A 22,541-nucleotide genomic window follows, 5' to 3' on the forward strand; every position below is an offset into this window, starting at 1 on the left:
GTCTATGAGTCCACATTATTGCTTTGTCCCATTTATGGCTTGTAGCAATCTGAAAACTGGACTTTGTATAGGCTTCTTTCAACAGTTCAATATTCTTGTTACTCTTCCATAAGGGCCAGATTTGTGCACTGCATAACTAAAAGTTGTCCTATCAACAGATCATTCCACCTGAGATGTGCATCTCTCCAGTTACCATGAGCCTCTTGGCTACTTCTCTGATTTATGCTCTCTCTCAGCCAGTCATTTTATGTGGACAGCCATGTGTTGGTTGGCTTAAAATATTGTCATATTCTTTAAATTTTTTGGATGAAGGTATAAAATTTTGACATTGTTTTATTACTAGACTGTGTAAATCACAAGTTCTCACTCATAATATGGGTGCACCCACAGCTAAAGTCAATATTTAGTCTATTGTGCCTGTTTTAACAAGTCATTGATGATAAAACATAACTGAATGAGCCATGGATCCTGTTCTTCCAAGCGTTCTCGACCTCAGCATTCAGTTTCTGCACATTATTGCAAATATGGAAAGGGAGGCTGATTAGAAACACTACTAATTAGGGGAATCATGAAAGCAGTTGTTTATTCTGGATTATTATTAGTAGTATTATTAAATGTACAGTTTACTGCCCTCTTCTTTTGCAAAGTCAGGTGTTTTACAAAAAGCGTTGAAGTGTTTTACAAAAAGATGGATGAAAAAGTGATTACCAAAGTGGAGATTGTCCCTTGACTTACAGGGGAAGAGGTTGCCATAAAATGTGCCCTCGAAAGGAACTGATCCGATTTCCCTATGTCTCTAAACGTTACCTCCATAGTTAGCATGATCTGCAAATCTTACTGGTCAGCGGAGGTCAGTCTAAGTCTGAAATTTACTTAGGAGTAAGGCTGTTTAAGAATTTAAACAAGTGGAGGCCACAGAGATGGAGTTCTTCATGAAACCTGATTATAGGGGATTCCAGAGGTCAAGGCCAGAGGTTAAAATATGATTAACTTTTTCTTATCAGTTGCAAAAGTGAAGGTTAAGTGTGTGCAGAATGCATTTGTTCTGGCCAATACTTTGAGCTGCTTACAGGTTTATAAACAGATTAATCTAAAATGTGATGAGAAGATTATTGGAAGAGTAAATAAACAAAACTCATTTCAGACACACAAATCAGATTTGTATTATTTATTTGATTGTTTGTTAATTTATTTATCAATGCCTTATTCCCTTTATCTTTATTTACGCCTTCTTTATTTATGAGCAACAACACATGGCCTCCATTGACATAAAAATGGAAAACAACTTGATGAAGTCAAGCCACATAAGAAGATTAAAGAGGCAATATGTATTTGGAAGTTAAACCTCAAAAGTATTAAAAAGCTACAGTAGCGTTATAGAAAAAAGAGAAATAGCTTTTCCACTAGAAGAGACATTTTATGGCAAACTCTGCCCCCTAAAGTCAAATACAGTTTACTGTTTTGGGAAAAGCTTCAGTAATCTCATATTTTCTTTAGGCCTTTTTAGTATTATTCAGCTGTTAAAAAAATAGAATAAAAATCGGACATTCTTCATATACAACTTCAAAATTAAATGAAAGGCCAAAAATTTGAATGTACTTTAATAGAATTTTATGTAATGACCAACACAAAGCAGCATTCTAAATTACTTAAAACTTTAAGCTGATATGTAAGAACTCCAGTTTTCTGGCTGATTGCTGCTCCCCCACCTTTAAAAAGCCTGACCTAAAAAAAAAAGCCTGACCTGCCGATTCCGATTTTGGGGCATACCGATTTTTTTTTATTATAACTGATACTGTCAGTGGCTACCAGGTCACAATACTCCTTCAATGTTACATGTCTTATTTTATTAAAAAACATTGAACAATACCAATGAAACAGTACAAACGTGTTTTTACTGCACCACATGAGGTAGTGCTCTCAAATATACAGGTCCTTCTCAAAATATTAGCATATTGTGATAAAGTTCATTATTTTCCATAATGTCATGATGAAAATTTAACATTCATATATTTTAGATTCATTGCACACTAACTGAAATATTTCAGGTCTTTTATTGTCTTAATACGGATGATTTTGGCATACAGCTCATGAAAACCCAAAATTCCTATCTCACAAAATTAGCATATCATTAAAAGGGTCTCTAAACGAGCTATGAACCTAATCATCTGAATCAACGAGTTAACTCTAAACACCTGCAAAATATTCCTGAGGCCTTTAAAACTCCCAGCCTGGTTCATCACTCAAAACCCCAATCATGGGTAAGACTGCCGACCTGACTGCTGTCCAGAAGGCCATTATTGACACCCTCAAGCAAGGGGGTAAGACACAGAAAGAAATTTCTGAACGAATAGGCTGTTCCCAGAGTGCTGTATCAAGGCACCTCAGTGGGAAGTCTGTGGGAAGGAAAAAGTGTGGCAGAAAACGCTGCACAACGAGAAGAGGTGACCGGACCCTGAGGAAGATTGTGGAGAAGGGCCGATTCCAGACCTTGGGGGACCTGCAGAAGCAGTGGACTGAGTCTGGAGTAGAAACATCCAGAGCCATCGTGCACAGGCGTGTGCAGGAAATGGGCTACAGGTGCCGCATTCCCCAGGTCAAGCCACTTTTGAACCAGAAACAGCGGCAGAAGCGCCTGACCTGGGCTACAGAGAAGCAGCACTGGACTGTTGCTCAGTGGTCCGAAGTACTTTTTTCGGATGAAAGCAAATTCTGCATGTCATTCGGAAATCAAGGTGCCAGAGTCTGGAGGAAGACTGGGGAGAAGGAAATGCCAAAATGCCAGAAGTCCAGTGTCAAGTACCCACAGTCAGTGATGGTCTGGGGTGCCGTGTCAGCTGCTGGTGTTGGTCCACTGTGTTTTATCAAGGGCAGGGTCAATGCAGCTAGCTATCAGGAGATTTTGGAGCACTTTATGCTTCCATCTGCTGAAAAGCTTTATGGAGATGAAGATTTCATTTTTCAGCACGACCTGGCACCTGCTCACAGTGCCAAAACCACTGGTAAATGGTTTACTGACCATGGTATCACTGTGCTCAATTGGCCTGCCAACTCTCCTGACCTGAACCCCATAGAGAATCTGTGGGATATTGTGAAGAGAACGTTGAGAGACTCAAGACCCAACACTCTGGATGAGCTAAAGGCCGCTATCGAAGCATCCTGGGCCTCCATAAGACCTCAGCAGTGCCACAGGCTGATTGCCTCCATGCCACGCCGCATTGAAGCAGTCATTTCTGCAAAAGGATTCCCGACCAAGTATTGAGTGCATAACTGTACATGATTATTTGAAGGTTGACGTTTTTTGTATTAAAAACACTTTTCTTTTATTGGTTGGATGAAATATGCTAATTTTGTGAGATAGGAATTTTGGGTTTTCATGAGCTGTATGCCACAATCATCCGTATTAAGACAATAAAAGACCTGAAATATTTCAGTTAGTGTGCAATGAATCTAAAATATATGAATGTTAAATTTTCATCATGACATTATGGAAAATAATGAACTTTATCACAATATGCTAATATTTTGAGAAGGACCTGTAAATGAAACATTTAGAGCATTGTAGTTGCTTTAGTCTTTCATTTTTCACATTTTAAAAACAAACTTGCACAACAGGGTAGACCAGTAGGGATGATCAGGGGATAAGATCGGTGGATAAGATTAGTTTCACATGCAAGTATCTGACAATCGCCAATCAACCAAAATTAAGGAAATCGCGACTGATCAATTGGTGCACCCACCTAGTTACATACATTGCAGCAAAACTTGCCTTGCAAAAGTACTAATACTCTTTGAACTTTTCTGCTTTTTGTCATTCTACAACCACAAACTTCACATCTATTTGAGCTTGCATGGCTGTTTAACCTCTTATAATCTGATAACCTTAAAGGTGCTGTTGGGTACATTCCAGGAAAGCTGCTTCAAGATACAGGAAAACAGGAAAAGTGCATTTGTTTTTAGTCCCGTTGAATGTGATTTCTCTAAATATAAGACAGGACACGACTGATGCTGATTACTCGCAGTATTTTTTTGTATGTAATAATATATAACCTGTAGTATGACTTTATTTGTCAAATCTTTATTATAAAATACACAAAATTTATTAAAAATCAAACTTAACATTAAAGTGTTCTTACATGCATCTAAACAACATCTATCTTGAAATGTAAAAAAAAAAAGAAAATACTGAATCACCTAAAAACTTAAGCTTACATATAAGTATTGGTAGATACACTCCAGAACTGCCTCTTGGAAATCATTTATGGAAAAAACCAAAAAATTCCTTGTTTTAAAACAGTATACTTTTTCATTTGTATTCATATTTACATTCTGCTGCATTTTGATATAGTTGCTTTTATACTGTTATACAAATATAGAAAATATTGGAGAGCATAGGCTGTAAATAATAACCAAAGTAATGAATGTTTGGTCCTTTTATGAGGCTATACAGGTTATACCTGGTAGACAATGTAAGAGCTTTACCGATGCTTCCAAAGAAAGTTCCAGAGCTTTCTACATTGCCCTAAAAGTGGCGACATCAAGTGGTGGTCGACTGTCAAAATTGCTTTTGGGTGGATATTGCGTATATGGCGAATAACGGAGGTTTTGTCACACATAAAACCTGGAGACAAGAACTGAAGTGGAATGGAGTCACTTTGAAGCCTATCGCATAAAACAATGATTGATATACTGTATATATGCTGTATATATTATAAAAAAACAAACTAAAATCGGTTTCACATATTTTAATTAAATTCAAAAATAACCCATTTTTCGATGGACCTTTTATTAATCGATTAGTCGATTATGTCACATTAACACACCTACAGTCAAGATAGATCACCCCCCCCATCTCCATGTATCGATTTACAGCGAAAGGAGGATTTTTTTCAAGAACTTTATTTTGTACGGAGCCCGACAGAACAAAAACTTTGGACACAAAACAATGAGTAATATGTTAGTTAACATAAAACATTGACCAGAAAAATTACTCGAGGGTTTTGCAATGAAAAATATAGGAACCTATAAAAAATGTAGGAGCCATGAATTTACACCAATGTAGAAAATTTTGACCATAATAATAATCAGATCGATTATATATACCCTATCGGGCTTCTTTTGTAGATGTTTTTCGTAAGAGCAAAGAGTATATTCTTTTACAATAAAAGAAAACTTCAGCATTTTATTTTAAAATCATGTTGCAAGTTTGACGCCATACAGGATTGAACAAAGGGGCAACGGCCAAAACAGATAGGACTAATGTTTTAAGATGACAACACAAGCTGCAGTTAACATCAATATTCGTTTAAAAACGTTTCTGGATATAGACTTTAGCGGGAAACATGTTGAACGTTAATTTTCCCCAGTATGAATCACCATAAGTAACCGTTCCAATGTCCCTTTGAAACGAGGTTCTGATTAATTTATTGTTATATCTGGAATTGTTAGAAGAAGATACTTTTCCTGCAGCGGCATCTGTTGCGAAACGACATGAATCTACTAGACACGCTCTCTGCTCGTTGGACAAAAACGGAAGTATGCAGCGTGAATCATCGCACTTCCGCACATTCCGCTTTGGCCCATTAATTTGTCGTTCTTACTCACTGTCACCCAGAATTAATAACTTTTGATTATTTTTTAAATATTTACCTTTAGTGTCGTTCAGTCAGACACGCATTTTGATGGATTTTGCTTTGTTTTCCTGCGTACAAAGGGGAAGTTGGTCCTTCAGGAATCTCGGATAGCTGACGTTAACAGCTGTGGCCCTACGGTTAGCTAAATTCGCTAGCATATGCTATCTCAAAAGTGGTAGAGTAAAAGTAGTATGGACCGTTAAGATAACGAGTTATGTTCCCGTAGCTTGTGTTCACCAAAGTATGGTTCTCTTTGTGTAGCTGTCAAGCTAAATGCAGTTTGATAGTTCGTGAATTTTAAACGGCAATCTCGGCTGTGCTGGCAGAGTTTGGCTTGGTTCACTTTAGGCAGACATATTTCACCATCTACTGCCAAAATGATGGATTTTGATAATATATTGGACATCGCATCGCAAAACCAGGGTGTCAGCAGTGTACAAGTAAGTTAAAGAGTATCCCTTTCACCGACGTTTGTAAGTGGGAAGCTATGCTACGTTTCTGTGTATTCCACCTGAAAGTGTCAGCTACGGTCCTATAATGAGGCTGGGTGCTTGACTCTGCGTGGTTTTTATTGGTTTAAGCTGTCCCAAACATGTCATTCTAACTAGTTATATCTTTTTAGTTCTATGACCTTAAAAAATGCATTTAAGACTTCAAAATTAGTGCATTTGAAAAGCAGCAAATGTGCCTTGTATAAATTGTGAGGTAAAGCTTCATGCTCAGCAGCTGATTTTGTGTCTAATCCTTGTCTGTCTTTCTGCAGAGGAGATACAGTCTTCAGGCAGGACCATCCAAAAAGGACCCAAAGTCTAAAGGCGTGAACCCTGCTGCAGTGCAGGCACTTTTGAATAAGCGACATAATGACACAAAACAGAAAGGTATGCAAGAAATCAAGTCAACTTAAACATTATCAGTAATACTGATATTTAATATGCACAGATCTTTTGGCTGGGGATTGGAATATTTAGTTTTCTCTGGATTGACTCGGATTGGCAAAGTCTCACTATTTTCAGTCTTTGAGCACGTCAGCCAACAGGATCTATGTTGATGCAGTTTTGCTTTAAAAAAAAAGTCAGATAAAGGTCAGTGACATGTGCATGGATGGATAAATGAGTGTTATTCTTTAATTCCCCTATTTTCTATTGAATTCAAAAGTACTATCTCCATCGAAGAACCTGCAATGCATTTCTTTTGTCATTTATATCCCATTGTCCTTGAAAAGCAAAACTGATAAGTCAAATCCGAATAAAATTATCCTCTAAAAAAGGAAATCTGTTTCGGTCAGGAAAAGACTTACTGGTACACCTCTGACTGAAATCTGTACAGATACTGGTAATTTCTTTAATCATTCAGAAGTTTCTTTCTTTTTCATTTCAGAATTGGAGGTTAAGAAACAAAAGGAGCAGCTACTGGCTAAAAGGGTTGAGTTGAAGTCGGACCGTAAAGCACGAGCCATGGCGTCCAGAACGAAGGACAATTTCCATGGCTACAATGGCATTCCAGTGGTTGAGGCTCCTAAAAAGAGGGGTTCAAAAGTAGATAAGCAGCAAGATCATTCAAATGACTCTGAGAGATTTAGGAATAATGCAATCAATCCACTAGATGATGAAGATAATTATGAGTATGAGCAGACAGATTCAGAGGCAGAGCCTGAGCCAGAGATTCAGAGGCCAGGGAAGACTATAGGTGTCAGCAGGACCAGTGGTACTAGCAAAACTGTTTCAAAACAACTTGCTGGGCCACCCAAACCTCCTCCTGCCATGAACTTTGCTGATTTACTCAGACTGGCAGAGAAAAAGCAATTTGAGCCAGTTGAGCTAAAACCCAAGGTGAAAAAGGAAGAAAGACTTCGCACAGCCGAAGAAATACGTGAACTTGAGATGGAGCGCAAGGCTAAGAGACCCGACAAAAACAGGGACTCAAAGGTAGACGGTGGCAGAGAGGGAAGCCGGTCTCTGTCCAGTTCTACTTCAGTTAGAAAAAACCCTACAGAGAAAGAACAGAAACACAACAGACCACAAAAGAACTCCATAGAGAACACAAGTCTGCACAGATCAGGAAATAAGGTTAAACCAACGGTGACAAGCGACAGAGGCCTGTCGTTTTCCAAACCTTCTGTGAGTGATAAAGAGAGGGACAGAAACAAGGTGCCTCACAGTCATAGAGAACGATCTAAAACGGGCATGTCTACAACATCAGCTGCTACAGTGAGTAAAAACCCTTCAAAGGCCCTCTCATCTCAGGTCTCAGCCAAGCAAGCAAGCTCCAGGCCATCGTTTACCCAAAAACCCAGCACCTCAAGTGACCTTAGCTTAAGAAAAGACAAACTGTCATTGCATCAAAAAGGAGCTTCCGGTATTCCAAGGAACAGGCCTTCTAGTGTGGTTGAAGCTTGCCAAAAGTCTCAACAAGGAGGCGTACAGCAGACAAGACCCATTCAAGGCAGTTCATCAAAGCAGGCACCTATTGCCGGAGGGATGAAATCCAGCTCGGGACACCTACAAAGGCCTGGAAATAATTCTGTTGTGGGATCAAACGGCAAGTCACTGATAAGGCCGTCTTTGGGTGGCCCTTCTAAGGCAGGGAACCAGTCTCAGGGGAGGCCTGTGGGCATACCCCAAAATAAACCTGGTGGTGCACCACAGGCCAGGCTAGGTGGCAGTGGTCCTGGGAGAGGCGGATCCCGGCCTCCTGGATGTGGACCTTTTAACCCTGGTAGTGGAGGACAGGTACCAGGCCGGCCAAACGGTAGCCTTGGATCAGGGCCTGGCAGACCTAAGTGCACTGTTGTGTCAGAGACCATCTCATCCAAGAATGTTGGTGGACCTAGGCCAGGGGTCTCCGTTCGGCCAGGCATACAACAGAGACCTGGGATGATCCCAGGAACGAGACCAGGAATGCCACCCAGACCTATGATGAACAGACCACCGGGTAAGAACCAAAAAAGGATGATGTTAGTAGGGAATTTACCAAACTGTGATGTTTGTCATTACCACATAAGCACAGATGTATAAAACATTTCAGTGTCATCCATCTTTGAGTGGAGGGTTAACTTTTATTTCTTTTTTTTAACACCATCAAAATGATCAAATCACATCTCCTGTTCCCTAGCATAAGTCTTGTCACCAATAATTTGTGTTTCCTATCTAGGAACCATGTTACCACCCATCACAAGTGCATACAAGAGAAAGTATGAGGATGAGGAGGAAGAGTATGACCCTGAAATGGACGACTTCATTGATGATGGAGATGAAGAGCAAGAGGAAATCTCCAGGCACATTAAGGAGATCTTTGGCTATGATCGAACAAGGTTAGTGTTTAAAGTCCACTTTTAATATTTAAGTAAATGCTGCATTTTATTTGAAAATCAAGTTCCTAGAGTGTGAAGGAATGGAGAGGCGAAGAACCCGAGTTGTTTGAGGTCTCCTGAGAAGTTTCTACAGTAGGCGAAGATTTGGGGAGCTGTGTTATCTGTTGGTGTTGGTCCACTGTTTTATCAGGTTCAAAGTAGAGTAAACGTCTTCCAGAAAATATGATGGTATTCATGCTTCCTTCTGTCGACAAGCTTTATGCAGTTTTCATTAACTGAATTAGAGTTAATACACTTTTTATATACACAGTTTTCAATCTAGAAAGGATGTGAATTCAGTAAATATTGTAGTGTAGATTTCTTTTATATTAAAACTATTGCTCAATGTATATTTCTTTTCAAAATATCAATTTGTGTAGGCTGAGCTTTATGAAATAGCACTGTTGTTAAAAATGTTGTTTAAAGACCTTACTATTTTACTTGTAATCTTCCCAGATACAAAGATGAAAGTGATTATGCTCTTAAATTTATGGAGAGCAGCTGGAAAGATCTGCAGAAAGAAGAAGCCAGGAGGTATTGAAAATATCTTCCATCATGCTGTTTGTACTTTTTGCCTCGTGACTTATAGTCATTGTACCCTTTAACCTGATATGTTTTGTACTCATCTACTCATTCTACTTTAGCTTAAGGATGGCAGTGCAAGAGGACCTGGAGGAGGAGAGGCGAGAGGAAGAACAGCTGAAACGACAAAAGACCAAGAGGAAAAAAATCAACTGAGGATCAACTCCTGTTTTGATGAATAAAAAATTCCTTTGTCCTCTGAATGATGGTATAGTGACTTTCTTTCAAAATACAGGGTCAAATGCAACATGGGCCGATGTGGATAAGGGGCTTTAATGCTTTTGGATCGCAAAGGAGAATTTCTAGTAAAGTATGACCTATTAAAAGACAACCTTTGGAAAGCTTTAAAAAATAATGAAAAGTTTTCATCATGTTCTTATTTATTTCTGCTACTGAATCCTGGATTTACAATTCAGAAAGAACTGAACTGTAACAAACATGAATATGTTTTTTTTAAATGTTACCTGTTACAAACTCAAGATTTTCAGCATATTTTCTTGCTTACTTTTTCAAACAATTACAGATATCAGTTAAGGTGCAGAATGCATTACCATTTCATATGTTGTGTAAAATAATTTGACAGGGATAATTACATAAAAAAATTTATTTAACACTATATCATGTCAATGTTTTTTAGAATATGTTTTCAGATTTATTAAAAATCATGTTTTTGCTTGTCACAAAATGAGCAGAATATTTCACAAATTTTACGCAGGGTTTTATGGCAGTACTTGCTGGGTATTGCATGCAGTGTTATCGCTGATAGGCAGATACTTGGAATTAAATCTGTAGAATGCTTTACAGCTATCCAGAATACCATTAGTCCTACCCACAATCAACACTTTGCACCATTCAATGACACCCCTCCATTTCAAAATATGTGTTGGGGCGCTAGATATGAGCATGTGCATTCTTAACTGAATCCATTGGGCATTACAGATATATGCATTCTTATCAGGAAAAACCTAACCAGCAACACTGTTATTAGTCTTGATCATAAATACCCAAATAATTTTTTAGGGCTGCTTGTAGATATCGGAAGCTGAAAGAATAGTACAGATAAAATATGGAAAGTGACTTTAATTCGACCCCCAATGATGCTTAGAGTTAAATGTTGACCTCAAAAAGTTCACTATATATGTAACAAAAACCGAATTTAACCATCAAATATGAAAATGAATATAAATCTTTTTAGGATTTTGGACATTCTACACTTGGTTTTTACTTCCATTTCTTAAAATGTAGAAATATAAATTTTGCTATTAAGATTGTTTTTATTATGGTCAGTTTCATCGCCAAGTACTAAGAATGCTATCCTGATTAGGACTCCTTGTAGCGATATCTAATTATATATTACAATTGCTTGCCATATCTTTGGTGTAGGGGAGTTTTCCAAAGGGGGAGGGGCTAGAGCAGGTAGTGACAATAGCGTCACCTAGCTACGCCTTTGGCTGAGTTTGCGGAAGTTTATTAACGAAGCTGAAATTCTACAACCGGCGGGAGCACCAAACTAGTATAGAGATCTAGTATATGTTTTAATTTTTTGCTATTTTTTTGTGAAGTAGATGGACCTCAAGTCAGAGAAAATAGAGCGGATCCTTTCTAAGGTTAGAAACTTCAACTAATGACAACTTTAAACAAATGTGTAAACTTTCATCTGTCGAAGCTAGCTTCGCAGGCTAGTTTCTGTAAGCCTGAGCGAACTGGGAAAACCAGCTTAGTTACTTACATTCATGAGAGGACCTTAAATAAGTTTAGCATCTGAGACTGTACAATTATTATTTCATTTAATTATTTGCGCAATATGAAACTACTGAAATGAGCAATATAACACCTTAAATCTATTCACTTGTACAGAAAAATATTAACGTTTATACAGTTTTTTTCCCCCTGTCTCCTTATCCTTACTATGACAATGAACAAAGTAAATTTCAAAAACAATTGTAAAAGCTTTAAAATTTGAGTACGACAATAGATATTTATGTATGATTTGTTAATTCCTTTGAAACTGGCTGTTTTAGTAAAGAATAGACTAATACACTTTTTTACTGAGCTTCTTTTGCTTTGGTTTTATTTATTTACTGGATAGCATTACACATATGAAGACAAATTGGCCATTATTAGTCAGCGAAGATTAAAAAAAAAATGTCTTAAATATTTGGCAGATAGTTTAATATATTATTCCTACTCTTTGCAGTGTTATACAGTTAGGGACAACAGACACATCATACAATAATACTGGATAATCTATACTGGATATATGTTAGCTTTTGGATTGATTTTTATTAATAATATCAAACAGATTTCTTTGTATAGCATGTTTTTACACAGAAGTTGGAAAGTGTGTTGAGAAGAGAACATAAAATTTACAAACAGCATTATGGTAATAGAAGCAATAAATAATATACAGGAATAATATACATAAGCCAAAATGGAAATTTAAAAACAACTAATCTCAAGTAAAAAATAAAAAAACCACCACACAGGTAAAACTCAATATGCCAATCTAATCTCCTCAGGGAGATTATTTCAGAGTTTTGGTACTCTCACCATAAAAGCTTAATTACACTAAATTGTGAGCGGAGAATTATGTCATGAGCAAAAGAGCTTTGGCTCAGGACGTCAGGTTGTTAACACAGCCGTTAATAGTCTTGGCCCGTCTTGTTTATCAGAATTGTTTTACTGTATGAACTTTCCACAACCTTCGGTTCTTTTGGTAAAAGGTTTTAACCAAAGTCAAAATTAAAATATACAATGAGGTTCTGATGAATGGCTACAGTTCTTGGCTCTGGAATAGGCTCCCTGAAGATGGCTTTGCATTTTTTAAATCAAACTAAAGACATATCCTTTTAATTTCAAATTTTTCTGAATCTGCATATATTATCTTCCTTGACAGCTTTTAAATTGGCTTTTATTTTGAGATTAGGAATAATTTGAACTCAATTATTGTGTCTTTTATGCATCCTTATTTTAGCTTTCTTTTACCTGCTTGGATCCAAAAGTCTTGTGGTGCATATTAATCTTTGGGATGTATTTGACCTTCTAAATATATAATAAATGATGATATGGTGTAAAATTAACTGATCTGATTTGAAATTACTCAATATCAAGACAGTCAAAGAACATATTTTTGCCTACTTTTAAAATCACATGACAGATTACAGCTTGTCATATTTTTTTTATACTGTAAGTGGGAAAACTAAGTACATCCTTACAGCCAAATGAGTTTTGCACAATGAGAGGTCAAGTCATGTATGGAACTGTATGCAAGAAGTTCCTTCAAGCTGTTCTAAACAAGGTGATGGAGGGATCCTTCTGTGGGAATGTTTTCTCTGTAACACAGAAAGAAACTCTGGTCACAGTAGAAGGAAACATGGGCAATAACGTGTAGCAACCGAAAATGTAGAAAGTTTTGATGAATTTAGACCTCAGCAAGACAAGGACCGCAAGTTTAGGGTGATTCTTAAAGAGAACATTGCTATGTTGGAAAACGTGGTTAAAAAAAATGGTCTTGGTAACATTAAAAGCTTGTTTAAAAATCATATGCATGCTATCACTAATCATTTCTTTCCCCCCATACTAGTACAAATTTCATGATGTCGCAGTTGCCGAGCTGCAAAAACTCAATAATATCTTCCCAGACTTGAATCCATACACAGGCACTTACAGTGAGTTTTGTGCTACATTCATCTCTTAAAGACATTCACATTTCTTTGATACAGAAATACACTCTGGTGAAAAAGTATTTCCCCCCCTTACTTATTTCTGTTTTTGCTATTTTACCTCATCAAACAAATGTTAGCTTTATACAAAGATAACCTGCGTAAATATGAACATGAGTTTTCAAATGAAGATTTCATTTATTAAGGTAAACAAAATCTATCCGATCCAACCTGGCCCTAAACGTCACACCTGGTTGTGTCATCTAACTGCCATCAAGTGTTTGCTATAACAGGCAGTGAGACTGTTACGTCTCTGTGGTAGAACAATGGCCGACTCTTCTTTCAGAATTACTTTAATTCAGCCACATTGGAGGGTTTGCAGTGCAAAAACAAGTTGTTTCAGGGTCACAGCATCTCAATCGGATTTATGTCCAGACTTTGACTAGACCTCTCCAAAACCATGATTTTTTTTTTTTTTTTTTTTAAGACCAATTCATTGAGGACTATGCTGTTGTGCTTGAGCTCAAGGTTACAAACTTTTGACTGGACAATCTTCATCAGGATTTTCTGGTACAGAGCAGAATTCATCATTCAGTCAGTTGCAGCTAGGTGACCCGAATCATCACAGTACCACCACCGTGTTTGCATGTCAGAATGGTGTTTTCCTAAAGTGCTCTGTTACGATAGATGTGGCAGGAAGCAGACCTTCCAAATATGCAGCTTTTTTCTCGCCCGTCAAGCTATTTTTGGAAGATGAGAGGCAGTTCTGTGTTCTTTTGGTCGTCAGTGGTTTACACATTGGAACTCTCCCATGGATGCCATTTTTGCCCAAAATTATTCTTATTGTTGAATCATGAACACTGACCTTAATAGAGGCAAATGAGGCCTGCAGGGGTTTAGATGTTCTTCTTGGCTCTTTTGTGACCTCCTGGGGGAGTCATTGATGTGCTCTTGGAGTAATTTTGGGAGTTCAGCCACTCCAGGAAAGTTTACTACTATTTTTCTTTTCTCCTTCTGTAGATAACGGCTCTCACTGTGGTTCACTGGAGTCCAAAAGCCTTAGAAATAGCTTTGTAACCCCTTTATAAATTGATGGATGTTAGTGAGTTCCTTTCTCATCTGTTCTTGAATTTCTGTAGTTCGCATGATGTGTTGCTTCATGCAAACAGGAGGTAGTTACATTTTAACATAGTGTTAGGCGAAGGTAAGAAACGTTTTCCATTGAACAAATGAAATAATCATTAAAAAAACAATTTGGCATTTATTAGGGTATCTTTTTCTGATTTTAAAATTAATCTAAAGCATGCAAGTGTGAGTAAACAGCAAAAACAAGTACTCTCGAAGAGGGGAAATACACTTTCGCAATATTGTATTAACTATACAGCTGACATATTGCATATTTCAGCATTCAACGATAGCAGCCAAAAGGAGCTCCTGAAATTATCCGGCGTCATACCGGTTAAGTATGACGGTAAGAATTTTACAAACACTCTCTTCATACAGTAATATATCTGGGGACGTTCTAACAGCAGCATCTCCTTAAGGTCGCTCCTACAACTTCCCCATCCAGCTGTGGCTTCTGGATTCGTTCCCGTTCACTCCACCGATATGCCTCCTGAAACCCACCTCAAGCATGGTGATCAGAGAGGGAAAACATGTCGATGCGAAGGGACGGATCCACCTACCGGGACTTCACAGCTGGGATTATGTAAGGTTTTATATTTGCTAACTGCATTTTAAAATTGCACTAATGTCTAATGTCATGCCACGATTATTACTGGGACTTCTTACTGTCTGATAACCTTGAGAAAAAAATACCACAATTTCACTGTTTATCAGAAAACTTTTAAAACTAAATAACATGGTTTTTTTTAAATGGAAAAGAAACAATTATTCCTACTGCTGCTAAAATAATATATTATTTCTGTTAGAATACTGTTATCTGTACCATTTATTGACTTGTTGGTACATAAACCAAAGCAAAAATATAGAATACCTTGCTAGATTTACAAATCATTTTTAAGTGTCTAATGTCCAGAATACCATCCCTTCTTCCCATTCTGCTTCATATAGAGCAACACAGGTATAGGAAACCAATATTAGCTGGTAAATTAGTCAGTCTGTCTACTAGGGTAGCTAGCCTGCAGTCTGCTGCTTACCTTGTTGCTTTAGGCTTTCCTTTGGGATCTCATTTAACTATAAATCTTGGTGTACCTCATTATGATAACACATGCCTAGCTGTGATGTTCTCATCAGCTTTACTCTGTAACAGCCCAAGTCATCCGTTGTGGGTCTCCTGACCGAGATGATCACCAAGTTTGAGGAAGACCCTCCATTATCCTCAAAGACCACAAAGGACACCAAAGACCCCCACGAGCTCATGGCGTTTGTCTCTAATCTGCAGATCAATGATGGTGCTGCTCTTTACATTCACTCTTAAATTTCACTATCACTAATCAGATTTTTTATTTTAAATGTTGAGTTATTTTGCATTATTTTCAGGTGGAATTGGGCATCACGACCAGCAAAATATCAAAGTTTCAGTTATTGGAGGAGGTGATTTGGGCATGGCGTGTCTGATGAGCCTTTTATCTAAGGTAATTCTTTGTATTTGGAAGATTTCTGATTCTGTCAGATCAGAGTTTTTATAATGTCAACATGCCCTGCATTGTTGCTTACCTTTTTTTACCCATCTACTCATGATCTAGTGTAATGTGGACAAATTAGTTTTCATTGACATTGCTGAAAGCTCCACCAAAGGCGGCAGCACAGATTTGGAAATTTTCAATCTGCCAAAGGTGCAGGTATCCAGAGGTACGTCACTTTCTGCTCCGTCATGTTTTGACGCATGGTTGCTTTTTGGCTAAAAATACTTTTGTGTTGTGAAATAATGTCTCTGGCATTGTGCTGACAAAGTCTTTCCACGGTGACTCACACACATGCTTGTTTACTGGAACAACAAGGCTTTAAGATGTGGTTGTGTTCCTACAAGACTTTCAGGAGTAAACCCTAATCATGTTAAATGGTTTTTTTATGTGTTAGATATTTCAGCTTCCGCAGGGTCCAGGGTTATAGTACTGACTGCGAACTCATGGAACAGCGAAGAGTCGTACATAAAGGTGGTCCAGACCAATGTTGATTTGTACAGAGGAATAATCCCCGGTCTGGTACATTTTAGCCCCAACACTATTCTTCTCATTGCCTCACAACCAGGTCAGTAACGGAAACAGACGCATCCTCAAAGTGGGGTTATTTTTATCGCTGTTTTTATAACCTCTACACTTTTTTCCTCCGATTCAGTGGACATTATGACCCATGTTGCCTGGAGGCAAAGTGGTCTCCCTCCAACACGGGTAATCGGAGCGGGGTGCAACCTGGACTCTGAGCGGCTGAGCTACGTTCTGGATATTAATCTGAATACGCACAAACCTGCATGGATCATAGGAGAGCTCTCAGACAATAAAGGTGAGGAAAAAGGCTGGTAAAAAATCTGCTGACTATTTACATAAAGCTCTGTGTGAACACTAATCCTGAAGGCCTGGTTTTACATTTACCCTGACTGTTGTTTCAGTCAAAGCTTACAGGTGCAACTTAATGATTCAGTTTATAAAGTGAAACTTGTATATTCTCTATATGGTTTGGTAGGCCAGTTTGGATCACGTTGTTTTTCTCTGTAACTCGGAAAAGAAGCTACCATGGCGTCTGCTTCAGGTGTGGTTTAACAGAAAAAAATGACAATATTTGCTCTTTTCCATGCTACACCTGTGGTGGTTTATTAACACTGACTGGAGCCCGATCCAATCTTTGTGAATCTCCCCCAAACTCTTACAGTGTGGCTTTGCCTCGCAATCCTCTCAATGTTGCAGTAATCCATGTTGCTTGTGCACCTTTTTCTGCCACACTTTGTCCTTCCACTCAACGTTCCGTTAAAATGCTAGAATATAGTATTCTGTGAATGGTCAGCTTTAGCAATGACTCTGTGGCCAACCCTTTTAGTGGAGGGTGTCAGTAAATGTTAGCTGGACAACTGTCAAGTCAGCCATGATTATTTAGGCTACAGTCTAGCAACATTTTTATATTAGAAATCCGTTTTTTATTGGCCTACTACTTTTTCAGTTACTTAACTCTGACAAAAATAACTCGTGACTAAAATCTAAACTATTTTCTTTGACTTTCTTTGAATATAAAATTTTCTGTATGTAGTGTGCTTTTTTATTTGCATTCATCCCTTTTGGTCATCCTGCACCGTGTGCTTTTGCTTTTAAAGCCCATTATAAGGATGACAAGTCGTGTTGCTGTTCCAGCTGATCATTTATGTTCTTTACATTCTCGTGTAAGCCAACTATAAATGATGCATACCATTAAGCTTACCAGTGTTTGTTTTTTCTGACAGTTCCTGTAATGAGTAATGTTGGGTTGAGTTCCAATGGAGAACTGGAGATCGCTCCAGGATCCAACTCTACCAAACCACTGTTAGACAGGTACTTTCACCCCAAACAAAGATTTAAAGTATAGATTTTTTTCACATCTTATTGGTTCATGAAATAAGGGATTTTGTAGAAAAGAGACAGACAAGTCGATTGTTCTGATTATTATTATTTTATTTGCATGCAGAGCATTTGAGCTCATGAAAAATCGAGGCCAGCGGTCCTGGTCTGTAGGTCTTTCTGTTGCGGACATCACCAACAGCATCCTGACAGATAAGATGAAGGCTCACTCCATCTCCACACTGGCTCAGGTAGTTCACTCTTGTGTATCTCAATAAATTAGAATATCACTGAAAAGATCCATTGAAATAGTAGGATGCATTATATGCATTCATTACACAAAGTGATTTAATTCAGTTTTTTTTTTTTTTTCTGTCTGCGGAAAAAGGTTTTCATCAAAAAAATTTTATGTTGCAGCCGCATTATAGTCTACACCAGCCGCCTGCAACTCCAGTCCTAGAATGCCACTGTCCTGCAACCTTTAGATACATCCCTGCTCCACACACTTGAAAAAGACGAATGGTTTATGACCAGGTCTTTGCAGAACTTGCTGACATGCCAAATTCAGCCTTCTGACTCGGTTGTGCTGGAGCAGGAATGCATGTAAAAATTGCCGGACACTGGCACTCGAAGATAGGAGTCGCAGACACCTGGGTCATCTCAGAGGACTCTGAGAATCTAACTTAGCCTAAAACTTAAATCTTAAAAATTCCTGGCAAGGAGTCTTAGCTTAAGAGTGTTTCACGTAACTGGTGATAGCGACTCTGAGCACGGAAACAACAGAAATTCCTATCTTAGTGAGGAGGTGTTGTTGATCCCGTTGCTAGGTGAGACGCTGTGTTCTAAGAGATCTGATTGGTTGTTGCAAAAAAACAAATGTGCTCCTAGTAATCAATGGAGAGAAATTAACCGATGATTGAATTTAGACTGGATTCTAAAATGTGTAAGTTATGATGATGAAACTTTGCAAAATTAAATTGTCACACAGCATTAAAATGTTTGAACGTAGCTTGTTTACATGCTCATCGTCATTTTGATTTGCCTATTATTATGTTTACTCACCACGCTGGTCGCTTTCATACTGCATCTATTTGATATTAATTAATTTCATATTAATATTCAAATTCAGCATTTTACTTTAATTGCCTTCTTGTATAATAAAGTTTAGTTTGATAAAAATGACCTGGAAAAAAAGGTGGAGAAAACCAAACTGAACAAAGGAGCAGAACCTGCTGTTGGCACAGCTGGTGGAGGAGAACAGACGAGTGTTGAAAGGTACATTTGGTCCTGGGTTCATGGTGCAAACAGGCATTCCCGAGCAGATCAATGGGTCGTTCTTTCTGCTTTTACAGACCAGCCTGGACTGTGAGCAGCTCTGGTACCTGCTGCAATCAGAAGCTAGAGAGGAGATATGAGCAGACACCAGCGAACGTCTCCACAGATGGAGAGTTTTGTAGATGACCATTTAGGCTTAGCCCGCTGACATCATCATGTACAATACAGCAAATACTTATTCACCTCATTTAAATATATTTTTTCCGCACTAGTGGCCTTTATTTTAAATTTTTTGACAGTAGGCAGACAGGAGAGAGGGGGAGACATACGGCAAATGTCGCCGGGTCCGGGACTCGAACCCGGGTCGCGCGCTTAACCCCTACACCATCAGCGCCGCGCCTTATTCACCTCATTTACATCTTCCTTCTATGTATATACTTCTTAGTTTATTGTACTGTGTCGTGTCTAGTTTGTATTTCCGTATATATATTTTTTCAAGTTTTTTCCATATTTATTTTTTGAAAGTATTTTAAAGTCTGTAAATATTTAAATAATTCCGTACTATATTGCTTTTAATTTTGTTCACTTTTTGTTCATGGTTATTTATTATTGTTTATATTATTTATGTATCCTTCCTAATATCACCTTACTAGAGGTGCACCTTTCATCTCCTGCCACTGAAACTATTTCATTTTCCCCTAGAGGGATGATAAAGTTTATCTTATCTCTATATTAATAATTGTATGACTGTTACAGAAGTTTATGTGTTCATGAGAGTGGATCCCCGAGCTTTTTATTGATTCGCTGTTATTCATTGTTTGTAGAATATCTGTTTTTCCACCAACTTGCCTGCTTATAACACTCTAAAGCTTACTAAAATCCTCCTCACTACTCTTAACATTTGTTCACTTTAGGTTCTCTCTTAACCCCTAAGATGCTTCGAGAATCACTTTTATCTTGCTGAGGTAAAATTCTAAGAAAAATCGTAGAATTCCAGAAATACTACGATTTTTCTTAGAAGGATGTCACTGGGAGCTACTTTTAGTCTTAGGATTCTTTGTGAATATAGTCCCAGGTCTACAGAGTCATGACAGGACTGTTGTTTGGACAGTTGTTCAGCAGACAGTCACTGACACCCTCAACAAGGAGGTTGAGCCAAAAAAGTGTATTGGTAAGTGGGTAGATACTCATAGTGCTGTATCTAAGCATATTATTGGAAAGTTAAGTGGAAGGAAGAAGTGTGGTGGAAAAAGGTACACAAGCAATGGGATAACTGCAGCCTTGAGGAGCAACATTTAAAAATTCCAGTCAGACAAATCCAAGACATGGGGCACATTGATGCAGTGATGTGTGAATTCAGATCCCCAAACAACTATTGAGTGCGTATGTTGTACAGGACATGGACATGCTTTTCAGTTACTGTATTAAAAGTCCTACTTTATTTGGCTTATGAAATATTCAAACTATCTGAGAAAATGAATATTTGGATTTCATTAGCTGTAAGTCATGCGCATAAAAACAGTAGGAAGTAAACACAATAAAAATATCAGTCCGTGAAATTAATCATTTCAATGTGTTTTGCTTTTACAGTTGAATTACTAAAAAAAAAGTTTCAATGGTTCTCTAATTTATTAAAGTGTACCTATATTAACTCAAAGTGGCACTGAAACACTCATCCAGTTAGTCACATTATAACTGATGAGGTTTTTTAATCTCTGCGGTTTGCTTTTCCCAGGGCTGGGGAGGTATAGGCGTAGAGGTGTTCCTCAGCTTGCCGTGTATTATGGGAGCAAACGGATCCACGCGGTTGGCTGGAGTGTTGTTGGGACCTGAAGAAGATTCCAAACTCAAGACAAGTGTCAACTCTCTCTCTACCCTTATGAGTCAGATCAGGATATGAATGCAATAAGCAGTCTGGGAATATCTTCTGCTATAAAGTCAGCAATGGACAGTGGCTGCACTGATGTTAAAACACCAAATGCATCATGTAACTTCTAACACCTGTTTCTCTTTAATGCAGACAATATGTACTAAATCACTGTAAAGAATATTAGTTGCACTTTCTTTAGGTTAGCAGGCCTTAGAAGCCTATTTTTGCACTTTGTCATCTTGCAATGAAGTAATGTTTTTTATGTTCTTTTAAAGCCAGTGTATTTTGTGCAAAACATCTGAAAGATGAGTGCAGTCTTTGGAAACAGTTTTTTTTTTTTTTTTCTTGGTCAGCAACACAATGTGGTGAAAGCTATTCAGGATATTTTGTTTATTTCTGCAAAACTTGCAGAATTCTTAGAAAATCAAGGTGTTTGATTATGAAGATTAACAATGCATATTATATCCCAGAGAGGGTGTGAGCGATAAATCAGATTGACTTAAGTGCAGCTTTGGTATCTGCTCTCATCCTGTTTCCTCATAAAATACGTTTTTGCTCTTGTTGTATATTTCATGCAGAAACACTTTTACACAGCTTCAGCTAAAGCTACTTAAGACTTGTATATTTTGTAAAACTACATTATTTTGTGTGGATGCAATAAATATTTGAAAGCAATGATGATTGTTTAAAGAACAGAACAACAGGACATGTATAGTTAATCTCTTTATAGTAGTAAGTAGTTGCATAAATGCAGGTAAGCTTTGGTCTTAGACTCTGACTATGCAAATTCTTTATGTGGTGACTTTCAATGAAGACGCTCTATTATTCTGTCATGGAAAACATAGTTGTGTCAATGCCAAAAACAGTACTTCATGGTGAGGCAATGCCAACACAGACCAAAGTTTTAAGCAAGAGTTTGCTACTCTGATAGGAAAACAAAAGTGGCACAGCTGGTGGAAAGGACAAGTGACAAAATAACAATAGTGGTATTTGGAGAAAAAAATGGCACAACTTAAAAATATGGCTCAATCTCCATTTCTAAAGAATACTTTGCTATGTAAATAAATAAATGACAGATGAAAAACAGCAACTTTGTTTACTTTGAATGACACACTGAACTGAAAACGTTTTAATTTTACTGGTATTTTAACTTGCTTTCAAAAAATCATCACTGACTGCTAATTAAATGTCAGAAATTCTAGTTTGGTTATTATTTCTGACCACTAGATGGAGCTAACTTCAAAGGTGTCAACTTTTACTGAAAAACAGTCTATGCCAATATATTCAATATGTCCACGTTTATACATACATGAACATATACTCAGTATCTGTTGTGAAGCCAGATATAATAGAAACAGCCTTTTCCCCCAAAATGAGTGCTTTGTAACATATTTTATATTTACAGGTCCTTCTCAAAATATTAGCATATTGTGATAAAGTTCATTATTTTCCATAATGTCACAATGAAAATTTAACATTCATATATTTTAGATTCATTGCACACTAACTGAAATATTTCAGGTCATTTATTGTCTTAATACAGATGATTTTGGCATACAGCTCATGAAAACCCAAAATTCCTATCTCACAAAATTAGCATATAATTAAAAGGGTCTCTAAACGAGCTATGAACCTAATCATCTGAATCAACGAGTTAACTCTAAACACCTGCAAAAGATTCCT

General features: G+C 37.6%; 2 protein-coding genes across 4 annotated transcripts; both read left to right on the plus strand.

Moving 5' to 3' along the window:
* The first annotated feature begins 5,478 nt into the window (after positions 1-5,478).
* Positions 5,479-9,767, plus strand: spty2d1 (SPT2 chromatin protein domain containing 1). The gene is made up of 6 exons (XM_047351003.1): positions 5,479-6,073; positions 6,397-6,511; positions 7,011-8,564; positions 8,784-8,943; positions 9,439-9,516; positions 9,627-9,767. Exons 1-6 carry the CDS (start codon positions 6,011-6,013, stop codon positions 9,718-9,720), a joined length of 2,064 nt encoding a protein of 687 aa, XP_047206959.1. The 5' UTR covers positions 5,479-6,010; the 3' UTR covers positions 9,721-9,767.
* Positions 9,768-9,804: 37 nt separating this feature from the next.
* On the plus strand, positions 9,805-22,059 carry uevld (UEV and lactate/malate dehyrogenase domains). Of its 3 annotated transcripts, XM_047351014.1 has the most exons (12): positions 9,808-11,171; positions 13,148-13,232; positions 14,632-14,697; positions 14,771-14,934; positions 15,499-15,640; positions 15,729-15,823; positions 15,935-16,040; positions 16,269-16,439; positions 16,527-16,691; positions 17,620-17,707; positions 17,841-17,964; positions 20,724-22,059. In XM_047351014.1, the coding sequence occupies exons 1-12, from the start codon at positions 11,130-11,132 to the stop codon at positions 20,886-20,888; spliced, it is 1,413 nt and encodes a 470-aa protein (XP_047206970.1). In that variant the 5' UTR covers positions 9,808-11,129; the 3' UTR covers positions 20,889-22,059. The 3 variants fall into 3 exon arrangements, with proteins under 3 accessions (XP_047206975.1, XP_047206970.1, XP_047206984.1); XM_047351028.1 differs by lacking the exon at positions 13,148-13,232 and having other exon boundaries at positions 9,809-11,171; XM_047351019.1 differs by lacking the exons at positions 17,620-17,707; positions 17,841-17,964 and having other exon boundaries at positions 9,805-11,171.
* Positions 22,060-22,541: the final 482 nt, after the last annotated feature.

Source organism: Girardinichthys multiradiatus, chromosome 2 (genome assembly GCF_021462225.1).
Source record: "Girardinichthys multiradiatus isolate DD_20200921_A chromosome 2, DD_fGirMul_XY1, whole genome shotgun sequence".
NCBI lineage: Eukaryota > Metazoa > Chordata > Actinopteri > Cyprinodontiformes > Goodeidae > Girardinichthys > Girardinichthys multiradiatus.

Excerpts from the sequence above, each read along its gene's own strand:
- spty2d1 (XM_047351003.1), top strand. The coding sequence starts at position 6,011 with ATGATGGATTTTGATAATATATTGGACATCGCATCGCAAAACCAGGGT. Across the intron at positions 6,074-6,396 it reads AGGGTGTCAGCAGTGTACAA|AGGAGATACAGTCTTCAGGC; the intron begins GTAAGTTAAAGA and ends GTCTTTCTGCAG. Across the intron at positions 6,512-7,010 it reads TAATGACACAAAACAGAAAG|AATTGGAGGTTAAGAAACAA; the intron begins GTATGCAAGAAA and ends TTTTCATTTCAG.
- uevld (XM_047351014.1), top strand. The coding sequence starts at position 11,130 with ATGGACCTCAAGTCAGAGAAAATAGAGCGGATCCTTTCTAAG. Across the intron at positions 16,692-17,619 it reads AGAGCTCTCAGACAATAAAG|TTCCTGTAATGAGTAATGTT; the intron begins GTGAGGAAAAAG and ends TTTTTCTGACAG. Across the intron at positions 17,965-20,723 it reads CCATCTCCACACTGGCTCAG|GGCTGGGGAGGTATAGGCGT; the intron begins GTAGTTCACTCT and ends TGCTTTTCCCAG.